At 49.0% G+C, this 15,714-nt stretch overlaps 1 protein-coding gene across 5 annotated transcripts; it reads right to left on the reverse strand.

The window, feature by feature from the left end:
• Positions 1 to 6,461: 6,461 nt before the first annotated feature.
• On the reverse strand, positions 6,462 to 15,679 carry Ccdc127 (coiled-coil domain containing 127). Of its 5 annotated transcripts, none has more exons than XM_047555232.1 (3): positions 15,566 to 15,679; positions 12,773 to 12,903; positions 6,462 to 7,411 (listed from the first exon to the last, which is right to left on the reverse strand). In XM_047555232.1, the coding sequence occupies exons 2-3, from the start codon at positions 12,891 to 12,893 to the stop codon at positions 6,750 to 6,752; spliced, it is 783 nt and encodes a 260-aa protein (XP_047411188.1). In that variant the 5' UTR covers positions 12,894 to 12,903; positions 15,566 to 15,679; the 3' UTR covers positions 6,462 to 6,749. The 5 variants fall into 5 exon arrangements, with proteins under 5 accessions (XP_047411188.1, XP_047411187.1, XP_047411190.1 ...); XM_047555231.1 differs by having other exon boundaries at positions 15,490 to 15,617; XM_047555234.1 differs by lacking the exon at positions 15,566 to 15,679 and adding an exon at positions 15,078 to 15,483.
• Positions 15,680 to 15,714: the final 35 nt, after the last annotated feature.

Below are 15,714 nucleotides of genomic sequence, written 5' to 3' on the forward strand. Positions count from 1 at the left end.
GGGCTGTAACTCCCTCCAAGGCTGTGGTAATACTGAGGCAGCACAGGTAAACAGGTAAGCATGACCAGCTGGGTGTAGAGGACTGTAACTACCTCCCAGGATTTGGTAATACTGAGGTAGCACAGGTAAACACGTAAACAGGACCAGCTGTGTGTGAAGACGGCTGTAAATACCTACCAGGCTGTGGTAATATTGAGGCAACACAGGTAAACACGTAAACACGACCAGGTGTGTGAAGAGGACTGTAACTACCTCCCAGGCTGTGGTAATTCTGAGGCAGCACAGGTAAACATGTAAACATGACCAGCCCTCTGAAGTTGGCGGTTAGTACTTCCCCGGCTGTGGTAATACTGAGGCAGCACAGGGAAACACGTAAACACGACCAGGTGTGCGAAGTGGGCTGTAACTACCTCCTAGGCTGTGGTAATACTGAGCCAGCACAGGTAAACATGTAAACATGACCAGCCCTGTGTAGTGGGCCGTAACTACCTCCCAGGCTGTGGTAATACTGAGGCAGCACAGGTAAACACATAAACACAACCAGCTGTGTGTGAAGAGGGCTGTAACTACGTCCCAGTCTATGGTAATACTGAGGCAGCACAGGTAAACACGTAAACACGACTAACTATGTGTGAAGAGGGCTGTAACTACCTCCCAGTCTGTGGAAATATTGAGACAGCACAGGTAAACATGTAAACACGACCAGTTATGTGAAGAGGGCTGTAACTACCTCGCAGGCTGAGGTCAATACTGAGGCAGCACAGGTAAACAGGTAAACACGACCAGGTGTGTGAAGAGGGCTGTAACTCCCTCCAAGGCTGTGGTAATAATGAGGTAGCACAGGTAAACACAGAAACACGACTAGGTGTGTGTGAAGTGGGCAGTATCTACCTCCCAGGCTATGGTAATACTGAGGCAGCACAGGTAAACATGTAAAAAAGACCTACTGTGTGTTGACTGGGTTGTACCTACCTGCCAGGCTGAGGACAATACTGAGGCAGCACAGGTAAACAGGTAAAAATGACCAGGTGTGTGAAGTGGGCTGTAACTACCTCCCAGGCTGTGGTAATACTGAGGTAGCACAGGTAAACACGTAAACATGACCGTGTGAGAAGAGTGCTGTAACTTCCTCCCAGGCTGTGGTAATACTGAGGCAGCACAGGTAAACACGTAAACACGACCAGGTGTGTGAAGAGGGCGGTAACTACCTCCCAGGCTGTGGTAATACTGAGGCAGCACAGGTAAACACGTAAACACGACCAGGTGTGTGAAGAGGGCGGTAACTACCTCCCAGGCTGTGGTAATACTGAGGCAGCACAGGTAAACACGTAAACACGACCAGGTGTGTGAAGAGGGCGGTAACTACCTCCCAGGCTGTGGTAATACTGAGGCAGCACAGGTAAACACGTAAACACGACCAGGTGTGTGAAGAGGGCGGTAACTACCTCCCAGGCTGTGGTAATACTGAGGCAGCACAGGTAAACACGTAAACACGACCAGCTGTGTGTGAAGAGGGCTGTAACTACCTCCTAGGCTGTGGTAATACTGAGGCAGCAAAGGTAAAAACGTCCAGCTGTTTGAAGAGGACTGTAACTACCTCCCAGGGTGTGGTAAAGACAGAGGCAGCACAGGTAAACAGGTAAACACGTCCAGCTGTGTGAAGAGGGCTGTAACTACCTCACAGTTTGTGGTACATACTGAGGCAGCACAGGTAAACACGTAAACATGACCAGGTGTGTGACGTGGGCTGTAACTACCTCCCAGGCTGTGGTAAGAACTGAGGCAGCACAGGTAAACAGGTAAACACGTCCAGCTGTGTGAAGAGGACTGTAACTACCTCCCAGGTTGTGGTAAATACTGAGGCAGCACAGGTAAACATGTAATACGAACAGGTGTGTGAAGCGGGCTGTAACTACCTCCCAGTCTGTGGTACATACTGAGGCTGCACAGGTGAACACGTAATACGACCAGGTGTGTGAAGAGTGCTGTAACTACCTCCCAGTCTGTGGTACATACTGAGGCTGCACAGGTGAACATGTAATACAACCAGGTGTGTGAAGAGGGCTGTAACTACGTCCCAGGTTGTGGTAAATACTGAGGCAGCACAGGTAAACACGTAAACACGACCAGTTGTGTGTGAAGTGCGCTGTAACTCCCTCCCAGGCTGTGGAAATACTGACGCAGCACAGGTAAACACGTAAACACGACTAGCTGTGTGTGAAGTGGACTGTAACTACCTCCCATTCTATGGTAATACTGAGGAGCACAGGTAAACACGTAAACACGACCAGCTGTGTGTGAAGAGGGCTGTAACTAGCTCCCAGTCTATGGTAATACTGAGGCAGCACAGGTAAACACGTAAACACGACTAACTATGTGTGAAGAGGGCTGTAACTACCTCCCAGTCTGTGGAAATATTGAGACAGCACAGGTAAACATGTAAACACGACCAGTTATGTGAAGAGGGCTGTAACTACCTCGCAGGCTGAGGTCAATACTGAGGCAGCACAGGTAAACAGGTAAACACGACCAGGTGTGTGAAGTGGGCTGTAACTACCACACAGGCTGTGGGAAATACTGAGGCAGCACAGGTAAACAGGTAAACACGACCAGGTGTGTGAAGAAGGCTGTAACTACCTCCTAGTCTGAGGTAAGTACTGAGCAGCACAGGTAAACACGTAAACACGACCAGGTGTGTGAATAGGGATGTAACGACCTCCCAGGCAGTGGTAATACTGAGGCAGCACAGGTAAACACGTAAACACGACCAGGTGTGTGAAGAGGGCTGTAACTACTTCCAAGGCTGTGGTAATACTGAGGCAGCACAGGTAAACACGTAAACACGACCAGCCCTGTGAAGTGGGCGGTAACTACCTCCCAGGCTGTGGTAATACTGAGGCAGCACAGGTAACACGTAAACATGACTAGCTGTGTGTGAAGAGGGCGGTAACTACCTCCCAGGCTGTGGTAACACTGAGGCAGCACAGGTAAACACGTAAACATGACTACCTGTCTGTGAAGAGGGCTGTAACTCCCTCCAAGGCTGTGGTAATAATGAGGCAGCACATGTAAACACAGAAACACGACTAGGTGTGTGTGAATAGGGCTGTAACTACCTCCCAGGCTGAGGACAATACTGAGGCAGCACAGGGAAACACGTAAACACGACCAGGTGTGTGAAGAGGGCGGTAACTACCTCCCAGGCTGTGGTAATACTGAGGCAGCACAGGTAACACGTAAACATGACCAGGTGTGTGTAGTGGGCTGTAACTACCTCCCAGTCTGTGGTAATACTGAGGCAGCACAGGTAAACACGTAAACATGACCAGCTGTGCATGAAGTGGGCTGTAACTACCTCCCAGTCTGTGGTAATACTGAGGTAGCACAGGTAAACACGTAAACATGACCAGGTGTGAGAAGAGTGCTGTAACTTCCTCCCAGGCTGTGGTAATACTGAGGCAGCACAGGTAAACACGTAAACACGACCAGGTGTGTGAAGAGGGCGGTAACTACCTCCCAGGCTGTGGTAAAACTGAGGCAGCACAGGTAACACGTAAACATGACCAGGTGTGTGTAGTGGGCTGTAACTACCTCTCAGTCTGTGGTAATACTGAGGCAGCACAGGTAAACACGTAAACATGACCAGCTGTGCGTGAAGTGGGCTGTAACTACCTCCCAGTCTGTGGTAATACTGAGGTAGCACAGGTAAACACGTAAACGCGACCAGGTGTGTGAAGAGGGCGGTAACTACCTCCCAGTCTGTGGTAATACTGAGGCAGCACAGGTAACACGTAAACACGACCAGCTGTGTGCGAAGTGGGCTCTAACTACCTCCCAGGCTGTGGTAATACTGAGGCAGCACAGGTAAACACGTAAACTCGACCAGCTGTGCGTGAAGTGGGCTGTAACTACCTCCCAGTCTGTGCTAATACTGAGGTAGCACAGGTAAACATGTAAAAAAGACCTACTGTGTGTTGACTGGGTTGTACCTACCTGCCAGGCTGAGGACAATACTGAGTCAGCACAGGTAAACAGGTAAAAATGACCAGGTGTGTGAAGTGGGCTGCAACTACCTCCCAGGCTGTGGTAATGCTGAGGCAGCACAGGTAAACACGTAAACATGACCAGGTGTGTGAAGTGGGCTGTAACTACCTCCCAGGCTGTGGTAATACTGAGGCAGCACAGGTAAACACGTAAACATGACCAGCTGTGTGTGAAGAGGGCTGTAACTACCTCCCAGGCTGTGGTAATACTGAGGCAGCACAGGTAAACGCGTAAACACGACCAGCTGTGTGTGAAGTGGGCTCTAACTACCTCCCAGGCTGTGGTAATACTGAGGTAGCAAAGGTAACAGGTAAACATGACTACCTGTATGTGAAGAGGGCTGTAACTACCTCCCAGGTTGTGGTAATACTGAGCCAGCACAGGTAAACATGGAAACATGATCAGGTGTGTAAAGTGGGCTGTAACTACCTCCTAGGCTGTGGTAACACTGAGGTAGCACAGGTAAACACGTAAACACGACCAGTTGTGAGAAGTGGGATGTAACAACCTTGCAGGCTGTGGTTACAGAGGCAGCACAGGTAAACATAAAAACACGACCAGCTTTGTGTGAAGTGGGCTGTAACTACCTCCCAGGCTGTGGTAATACTGAGGCAGCACAGGTAAACACGTAAACATGACTAGCTTTGTGTGAAGTGGGCTGTAACTACCTCCCAGGCTGTGGTAATAATGAGGCAGCACAGGTAAACATGTAAACACGACCAGGTGTGTGAATAGAGCTGTAACTACCTACCAGGCTGTGGTAAATACTGAGGCAGCACAGGTAAACACGTAAACACGACCAGCTGTGCGTGAAGTGGGCTGTAACTTCCTCCCAGGCTGTCGTAATACTGAGGCAGCACAGGTAAACATGTAAACACGACCAGCTGTGTGTCAAGTGGGTTATAACTACCTCCCAGGCTGTGTTAATACTGAGGCAGCACAGGTAAACACCTAAACACGACCAGGTGTGTGAAGAGGGCTATAACTACCTCCTAGTCTATGGTAATTCTGAGGCAATACAGGTAAAAACGTAAACACGACCAGCTGTGTGTGAAGAGGGCTGTAACTCCCTCCAAGGCTGTGGTAATAATGAGGCAGCACAGGTAAACATGTAAACACGACCAGGTGTGTGAATAGAGCTGTAACTACCTCCCAGGCTGTGGTAATACTGAGGCAGCACAGGTAAACAGGTAAACATGACCAGCTGTGTGTGAAGTGGGTTGTAACTAGCTTCCCGTCTATGGTAATACTGGTGCAGCACAGGTAAACACGTAAACACGACCAGCTGTGTGTGAAGAGGGCTGTAACTACCTCCCAGGCTGTAGTAACACTGAGGCAGCAAGGTAAACACGTAAACATGACTACCTGTATGTGAAGAGGGCTGTAACTACCTACCAGGCTGTGGTAATATTGAGGCAGCACAGGTAAACACGTAAACACGACCAGTTGTGAGAAGTGGGATGTAACAACCTCGCAGGCTGTGGTTACGGAGGCAGCACAGGTAAATATAAAAACACGACCAGCTGTGTGTGAAGAGGGCTGTAACTACCTCCCAGTCTGTGGTAATACTGAGGCAGCACAGGTAAACAGGTAAACATGACCAGGTGTGTGAAGTGGGCTCTAACTACCTCCCAGGCTGTGGTAATACTGAGGCAGCACAGGGAAACACGTAAACATGACCCGGTGTGTGAAGTGGGCTCTAACTACCTCCCAGGCTGTGGTAATACTGAGGCAGCACAGGTAAACACGTAAACACGACCAGGTGTGTGAAGTGGGCTGTAACTACCTCCCAGGCTGTGGTAATACTGAGGCAGCACAGGTAAACACGTAAAAAAGACCTACTGTGTGTTGACTGGGTTGTACCTACCTGCCAGGCTGAGGACAATACTCAGGCAGCACAGGTAAACAGGTAAAAATGACCAGGTGTGTGAAGTAGGCGGTAACTACCTCCCAGGCTGTGGTAATACTGAGGCAGCACAGGTAAACACGTAAACACGACCAGCTGTGTGAAGTAGGCAGTAACTACCTCCCAGGCTGTGGTAATACTGAGGCAGCACAGGTAAACACGTAAACATGACTAGCTGTGTGTGAAGAGGGCTGTAACTACCTCCCAGGCTGTGGTAATACTGAGCCAGCACAGGGAAACAGGTAAACAGTGGCATTGCTGCTCAGAGTTTCTGCTTACTGAATACAGACAGAAGCTAAATTCCCGCACATACTCGCACACTGGCTGGCTGGGAGAACCTGAGGTGCTTTTCCCTTTGGGAGTGGTGAGTTCCCAAAGGACACACCGCCACCACGGCGTCACCACACCCATCACCATCACCGCCTGAAGTCTGAATGGAATCTGCTGAGGGAAAAAATAACCCGAGAAGAGAGAATTTATTAGGAAGACAGGAAACGTCACAGCAGATCACTTCTGGTGAGGATCAATATTATATTTGACCTTTTAAAAACAATTCCTACCCTCGAGCTAAAAAACGACATCATGCTGTTGTGCTAAGTATGAGCAGCTCACAAATGCTTCTGAGCAGGGCCGCCCTTCACAGCCCGGCGCGTCAGAGGGAAGCCTTCAGGTGCCGCACACTGGCTGCTGCTGGGGGTGGCAGGGTGCAGTGCCATCCAGGGCGGTGCCCGTGACCGGATACGGGAGGCAGGCGGAGGCAGCGGAGCGCAGGAGGCTGCAGTGGCCCTGAGGCTCGGCCTCACTGCTCCAGCAGGGCCTTCTCCACCCTCTTGAACTTCTGCAGCTCCACGACCAGCTCCCAGTACTGCAGGTAGAGCCACAGCAGCCTCCCGTTCCGGCGCCTGTCGCTGTTCCAGAAGCCACCGCAGTGGGTGTCGTGCCTGAATATGTCGGTCAGGCCAGCGGCCATGTCCAGGTCAACAGCCACTGGGTCAACGGCTGCGCGCACCAGTAAGTTCTTCTCCAGCTCCAGCCGCGCGCCACGGGGGGCGACCAGGCTGCAGTAGATGTTCTGCCTCTCTGCAAGAGCCTCTCCCACCTCCTGCAGCACGCGCCGCGCTTTCCTCTGCCAGTCCTCCTCCTCCTCCAGGCGGCTCAGGTACGCGCTTCTCAGAGGCTGCACTCGGCTTCTTTCTTGCATGACCTGAGCCCGTTCCCGCTCCAGAACCTTCCTTTCTTCCACCAGCTTCCGCCCCTGAGCGATAAGGGCTTCTCGGTAACTGGTTGCTCTGTTTTGCTGCTTTTCGAGCTCCAGAGTCAGCTGAGCAAGAGCTCGCCGATTTTCTGAGATCACAGCGTGGTACTTGGCTTCGAGATCCCGCTGGAAGGCAACTGTTCTCTGACGATACGCTTCTCTCTCTTTTTCTATTTCTTTTTGGGACTCTCTGGACCAAATCCAACCTGACATGAATAAAGTGAAGGAAAAAAAGATACATGTTAAGAGTCTCAGTTGAGGTTCAATAAGGTCGATGAATGTTACTCAAAGGAAACCTAAGACATAAGGACAGCACTTGACTAAAAGCCTAAGACCTAAGACTACATAATAGGCAAAGCTCTCGCCCCAAAATCAGACCAGAAGGCTGCACAGGCACAATCCCTGCATCTAACTCCCATAACCAAGAAAGTCCACCACTGCTTTTGTTGCCACTGACCCGACTCAGCGCCCCACAGACTGTGAGTAAGACTCAGAGGAGTTAACACGGGTAGACCTCAAGAATGACTGGAAGTTGTGTTGGGTCCTGCCCAGGCATCACTGGCAAACAGCGTAAGGCCGAGGTGTTTGCTCATGTTCTATTAAACGGGGGGAGTCAACCTCGAGACACAGTCTGCTCTCTCCACACTGGAGTCACTGGACTCACAAACGGGGGCCTAGGAGAGTGGGGCAGCCAGGCTGCCGTGCTGCCTCAGACGGTGGAACAGCTGGCTTCCATCCTCTGCTGCAGGGAGAGGGAGGGCCCAGGAACTGGCGGCCACATCACCTGCTGGCGGGCAGGGGCCCCAGTCTGGTGGAGTCCCCAGCTTGTCCCCATCCCACTCACAGGAGGAGTTTGCCCGGTGGACAGTAAGGTGAGCAGGGTGGTGCGTAGGATGCCCACCACCTCCAAGTCAACGCTGCTGCTGACAGTTTCACAGATGCTGGGCGACGGGATGCCAATTCCCAGCTTTTCAAAACAATGTGCTCAGCCTGTACCTTCAGCATGGAGAAGTAGGACATGGAGGTCACACCCGTGATCCCAGCCACTGGGAGGCTGGCAGGATGATTCCAAGTCCAAGGCCATCCTCAGCAACTTAGTAAGACCCTAAGCAATTTAGCAAGATGCTGCCTCAAGTGAAAAATAAGGACTGGGATGTAGTTTGGTGGTAAAGCACCCTGGGTTCAATTCCCAGTACCAAAAAGAAAAATGTTTTAAAGAAAAAAAAAAGAAAGAAAGAAAAGCCGGCATGGATTTGAGACTTCGGAAAACACAAGGAATGTCCCCAATTGTTTGATCCAGGATTCGAAGTCACCCAAAGCAGCAGCCTGGGCTCCCACCAGTTCTGCTCTCCCTGCAACACTGGGGTTCTACCAACTCTCCTGGTCCTGCCCACTTTGGCAGCTACTCCCTCCAGCTGGTATCCTTGCCATTCAATTTTCTCTTCTTTTTTGGTACTGAAGGTTGAACCCAAGGGTGCTCTATCACTGCACTACATCCCCGGCCTTTTTATTTATTTTGAGACAGGGTCTTGCTAAGTTGCTGAGACTGGCCTTGAACTTGTGATCCTCCAGCCTCTTCCTCCAAGTGGCTGGGATCACAGGCTGGCATCACAGTGCCGGGTGCCATTCGCTTCTTTCTCCACATCAATGATCACGCTGCAGGACCCACTCCAAGATATAACTGGCACTACCTCCACGTACTGAAAGCCATTCTCACTTGGTCCTGCTGTTGCACCTCAATTCAACAAGCAGAAAAGCTAAAACCAGCTTCTCAAATGCACGGCTGGGGCCACCCCACCCACAGACCAAGGCTAGGCGGACAGGGGCCTGGACCTATCTTCCTCATGGGGAGCACTCGCCACTCCCAATGGGCCCCCTGGGTCCACAGGGCCTGCGGCCGGCAGTAGGGAGGCAGCCTCCCATTCCCTGAAGAGTAAGGCCAAGGCAGGTGAACACGACAATCACAGCCTCATGGCACAAGACCCAACTGCCAGGGTTTCAAATCAAATCACTGGTCACACCAGGGACGAGGAGATCGGAAGCTGAATGAAAAAAATCATCAACAGAGGCCTGTCAGTGCCAGGACGAGGCGTCAGTGTCCTGGACAAAGACTTAAAAGCAGTCATCAGAATAAAGTCGAAGCAAAGAAATGGAAGATATAAGGAACAAACAAATGGTGATTTTATAGAAAAAACAATAAGTACAATAACTAGAAACTTTTTAGTTATTGGCAGAATAGTCAGGGAGAAGAGAGGGCACCTGCCAAAGGGCTAAAACAGTCGGTATGTCCCTATGAACACAGACAAGAAAATCCTTAACATTAGCAAAGACAATTCTACAATACATAAAAAGAATCACACAGCATGACCAAGGGTGGACTGCTCCAGAGAGGAAGAATCCTAGCAGTGATCCAGCACATCAGCAGGCGAGAGCGGGAATCCAACCCTACCAACTGATGAAGGAAGTCAACAAAATCCAAGACCCATCTGTGAAAAACAGGACCAGAGGAGAATACTCTTTTAAAAAAAAAAAAAAATATTTTTTTAGTTGTAGGTGGACACAATACCTCTATTTTATTTATTTTTATGTGGTGCTGAGGATCAGACCAAGTGCCTCACATACACCAGGTGAGCAGGTGAGCACTCTATCACTGAGCCACAGCCTCAGCCCCAAGGCGGGCAACATTCTCGACCTGTTGAAGGCAGCTACACGAACCTACAACCAACACCACCAGTGGTGAAACGGGTGCTTTCATGGAGCCCAAAGACCACCCACAGTCTGCTCCAGGCGCCAGAAGGCAGAGAAATGGCAAGGAGGAGACCAGACCATGACTCACAGCACACCATGTAAAAGAGAAGACCACAGAAGAGGATCTTCAGGATCAGGGAAGGTAGAGAGCTCTGAGACCTGGCACAAAAAGAAAGCATGTTAAACTTGCTTCTGAGAAATAAAACGTGCTCTGTGAAAGACTATTAGGCGAAAGAAAGGACAAACTAGATCAGATGAAGATATCTGCAAAGCACAAATCCAGATAAGGACTCAAATCTAAGATGTATTAAAAACTCTCGAAATTCAACATTTAAAAACAATCCAATTAGAGAATGGCTGAAGACATGAACAGACATTTCACAGAAGAGGACACATCCTGATGTGGATAAGGTGTGAAAACACGCTCAACCTCACTAGTTGCCAGGGAAAGCACAGCAAAACCACAGTGAGAAACGTATGGGTCCACACCTGTGGAATGTGAAATATGAACACCGGCTGGCAAGTGTGGTGGGACCCTGCACATGAAATGAGCAGCACAGCCATCTGGGAAAACTCTGGAACTTCCTTAGAACACTTATCAAGCAACTACCTTAAAACCCAGCAACTGCACTTCTGGACATTTATCCTAGAGAAATGAAATTTAGGTTTGCACAAAAACCTGCACAAGAATGTTGGTGGCAGCTTTATTCATCATAGACCCAACCTAGAAACAAGGCAGATGTCCTGTGGGTGGATGGCCAACTGAACTGCGGAGTACCCACACCAGGGACGTTGCTCAGAAGTGAGAATGCTCCACTGGTCACAGATGTGGCCACAGCCTGCATGGTCTGAGGGACCACACTGGGAGAAAACACCAGTCAAAAAGGTCACACACTGCATGGTGCCATCTGGACCAAGTGGTCACAGGGTTACAGGAGGTGTGGCTACCAAGGCTGACAAGAGGCTCTGTCCTGCCTGTGAAATGCTGGACACTCTCCCAGAGCAGCTACCCAGAGAGGATTGGACCAGGGACTGCTCTTCCAGGTGGACATAATTATATTAGTCTCTGTGCTGTGTTGAAAGTCACGAAGGCGTAACCAGGCATGATGGTGCATGCCTATAATCCCAGCAACTCAGGAGGCTGAGGCAAGAGGATCCTCAGTTCAACATCAGCCTGGGCAACTTAGTGAGACTCTGTTTCAAAATAAAATAAAAAGGACTGGAGATGCAGCTCCGTGGTAAAGTGCCTCAGGGTTCAATTCCCAGCAACGCACGTGCACGTACATGCGTGCACACACACACAGTGGTAAAGCACCTGGGTTCTTTTGTTTTTCTTTTCTTTTTTTCCTTTTTTTTTTTTTTGCAGGGCTGGGGATTAGAACCCAGGGCCTTGTGCTTGCAAGGTAAGCACTCTACCAACTGAGCTATATCCCCAGCCCAACACCCAGGTTCAATTCTCATTTCCAGCAGCGTGTGCACACACAGGTAATGAAGTTTAAATGATCAGGATAAAACTAGCATCTCATCAATACATTAATATGTTGACCACATACAGCATTCATCCATCTACTTTTACTTTCAAACCACACCAGGGGCTAGTTAACACTTGCAAGTTGCAACACAACTAGAATGCAAAGTTAAATGTTACTCCTGAATACATTATCTAAACAAGGCAACCATGAGGAAAAAATAAAACATTCCTCAGCTACAGAAAGCATCGTTTCAAAGGTCCGAGAAGAGAAGGTAAGAATCTGAAAGTTAGTATGAGTGGCTATAAAAGTTACAGATGAGTATAGAAAATGAAAGGCCCTCTCCCAGCCTCAAAGCCAAATGAAGATGACATCCATAAGCAGCATTTGAAGACTCCCAGGCTACTCTGAGGGGAAGTCACCACCCAGCCACAGCAAGAGTAGCCTTAGCAGTGTTGGCACTGCCCTGCAAGACCAAGGCAACACCCTTTAGACAGCATCCTCAGGGCTGGACTTGGAGCAGCAGCAGGTACCTCTCAGACCCCTGAGTTGTGAATTCCACCTGCACCTACCAGCTTTACCTCCTGCACCACACACCTGTTGACCTGGGAAATTCAGGCACAAGAAAAGTCACTGTGTACAAAGGACTATACACACAGAGGGCGGCTTTTGTTTTTCTTCCATTCTTTTATAAAAATTAATTAATTAACTTGGTACCCAGGATTTATCCCAGGTGCGCTTAACCACTGAGCCAGTCCTTTTTTATACTTTTATTTAGAGACGGGGTCTTGCTAAATTGCTGAAGCTGGCTTTGATCTCACGATCCCCCTGCCTCTGCCTCCCACGCTGCTGAGATTACAGGCATGCGCCACTACACCGCCTTTCTTCTTCCATTCTTCATCAGTTTCTCACATCTGAGGGTGAGTGTCCAATGGTGCCCAGTCAACTCAAACTATAGGACTTGGCCAGGCTGAGCAGAGCTTTCACAAGGCCATGTCTCCAGACATTCAGCTTGTTTTCTCCAGGCCTGTTTTTTCCTATCGGTCTTGCCTAAGATACAAAAGCAAGGAAGTCGCTGCATGAAACCACAAACAGGAGCCCAGTTACTAAACCAGCCCACATGAAAAACTTCTAAATACTCATCTTACTCACATCTCACATGTTGAGCTGAATATGACTGCCACCTCCCAGGGACAGGTAAATTGAGGCTTAGAAAGTTAAATGATTTGCCCAGGAGTCACAGAATGGGATGAAGCTGGGCTGCACCTATCAGGTCCCAAACAAGGCCTTAAGGCACCACTGCACACTTTCAGCCCAGAGAACACTAAAGTCAGGAAAACCACGACTTACGGAAAGCTGCTAATCCCAGCATTGGCACCAACAGGGCATAATTCCACCTGCTTCCACCACCCCCGTCAGCCCTGGAATCAGGCCGGATATTCCAATTTGGAGGATCATTTAAGTTATTCATGGAGATATACCTTGAAAGAAAAGGACAAATCATTGTATGAAAGGAATAAAAATAAAGCACAACAGTCATGATTATGTCATCTACGCAGATCACAGGAATCATGATTTTATTCAACAACCTTTTTTTCAGGTTGGGGTTGTGGCTCAGTGGTAGAGCGCTTGCCTGGCATGTGAGGCACTGGGTTTGGTTCTCAGCATAAATAAAATATACTGTGTCCATCTATAACTAAAAACATATTTTAAAAAACACCTTTTTTCAGTGTAGTGCACATTGAGCCCTATGGGATTTCAAGAAGGAAAAGGTGACTCTTTCCTAGTGGGGAAAGAGACATGTCTCGAATCAGTGAGGCACAGGCAGAATGTGCCGTTTTCTAAGGTGTTTAAACTGTGGCTGTCATGATGGTTAATGACCCGTGTCACCTTGACTGAGCCATGGCATGCCCAGGTGCTTGGCTGTGCACCACTCTGGGTGTCTCAGGGTGGTTTCTGGATGGATTAGCTCTGCGTCTTTACATCAAGTCCATATAATAAATTGAATGCATTTGTTGGTTCTCCATATATATACAGATACACACACATATACATATACACACAGTCATAAACCCCATAGCATTCCGTTCAATGATGAATGGCATAGAAGATGCTGCTTCATAAAATTCTATTGAATAGTAACATCATGGGCGGCTCAGCCTGTGTAAGGGCACTCCAGGTGTTAGATTAAAATCCCCTATCAACACACTTGTCAGGACATTATCTCTATTATTATTCAATGCCTGGCTGCACATGTGTCTGTATCTCTTATTGATTCTGTCTCTGGAGGACCTTAATATAGCTGTAAATAAAGACATATAATCAACTCAATAAATGTGGGCTCACACTGGACATACAGCTCTGTGTGAGCCTGGTTTTGAAGAATGAGCAGTAGTCTAACAGAGATCAAACGAAAAAGGTCTCCCAGCAGCAAGAGTAACAAAGGCAGGAGACCTTGGCTAAGTGCTGGGCCTTGCATGAGAGGAAGGTGGGGACAGGGTGGGCTTTTCATGTCTTCTCACATGGTGGTCACCAACATGACTACAGAGGTCCCTGCTTCAGGCGCAGGGTGTACTCTCCCAACTAGGTTGAGGGCTCACACTAGTTGACTAGTTTTCTAAGTACATGCTAGATGGGCATTTTCACAAAGTAGAGTCATGGAGGCTTTCATCTGGTTTATATGTGCCCAACACAAACACCCTGATCACAAAACATTTAATCACACTGCATAAAAGAAACACGGAATTCAACCCGATTTTTGAGAAATTTTAATAGGGTTTTAAATAAATACTTAACACCTAAAGATATAATTATCTTTATAAAAAAGAAATGCCCAGGGGGCTGGGGCTATAGCTCAGTTGGTAGAGTGCTTGCCTCCCAAGCACAAAGCCCTGGGTTCAATCCCCAGCACCACAAATAAAAAAAAAAAAAAAAAAAAAAAAAGATATGCCCCAAACACATGGCTCAGAACTTAATATTTGGGGGTTCATGGTAACAATAAAAGTTTTCTAAAAAATTAGGTAGATATCTAATTTAGAAAATACTACAACGTCTTAACTTTCAAAAAGACATTAGTAAGTATAATCATCCCTGGCAACCACGGGAGAGTAGTTCCAGGGCCCCCAAAGGACATCAAGTCGCAGACGCTCAAGTACCTTATATAAAGCAGTGAAATACTTGCTTATAACGTGGGCTCATCCTCCTTTAAATCATTTCTAGATCACTAACGCGATGCAAATGCTACGTATTTGTTAAGCTGTATTGCTAAGGCCATAATGTCAAGGAAAAGAGTCTGTACGTGCACACTGCAACACAATCTTTTCCCAAATATTTTTGATCTGCAGTTGACTGAATCCACTGATACAGGATCCACCCATAAAGAGGGAACAATATATGATGTTTGGTCCCTGCACACCAATAAAGCATGATTCTGGGGCATATGTCCTAAGGAAGTAATCCTAAAGACAAAACTTTGAGTGCAAATATATTCTTTATGCCTTATTATGAAAAATTGAAAACCTAAACATCAATAAAATGATTCCTTCTAAGTTTAATAATTCGAAATTACATTCATAAAGATTGTGTGCAAAAGGAAGATTTTAATAAACAACACAAACTGAAGAAACAGGTAACAAAATTACTTAGGCTTACTGACTTGTCCAAACAGAACCCGGCTCTTAGCAAACAGACTGGCTAGAAAACCACACGCAGCACCGGGACCAGAGGTAAAACCAGACAAGCCAGCCACAGGCTCACGCGCCAGGTCCAGGCAGCTTTCAGCGGAGCGCGGCGCTTCCCAGCAGCTGCGGCACAGGAAAGCCTCCCACCCTGTCTCCTGTATCGGGTGCTCCGCTGCCCAGGCCCGGCGCTGGGGGCAGCCCCTCCCGGCCCGCAGGCGGAGATGTGGACGCCCCGGAGGCTGCCCCGGACTCCGGAGGCCCCGGCCGGCCGGGTCCCTAGACACCGGCTGTCAGGAGGCCGCGTCGCCGCCCCTCGGACCCCATGCCCCAGAGTCGAGAGCCTCAGACCCTCTCAGTCCTGGCATGCTCGGGAACCACACAGCGTACTTTTAAAAATATCGGTGTTCGACCCCTCCTGAACACGGCCCAGCCCGCGCGGCCACCGAGTGCCGTGGAGACCCACCAGAGCCGGACAGGCCCGGCCGACGAGCACCCAGTGCCTGCGTCCGCGGGTCTGCTCTGCGCAGGCGCGGGACGCACCCCGGCCGCGCTTCCGGGCGCGGCGAAGTGCGCAGGCGCGAGATGTCCTACGCCGCACTCCGGCACGGCGAG

Source organism: Sciurus carolinensis, chromosome 6, assembly GCF_902686445.1.
Source record: "Sciurus carolinensis chromosome 6, mSciCar1.2, whole genome shotgun sequence".
Lineage (NCBI taxonomy): Eukaryota > Metazoa > Chordata > Mammalia > Rodentia > Sciuridae > Sciurus > Sciurus carolinensis.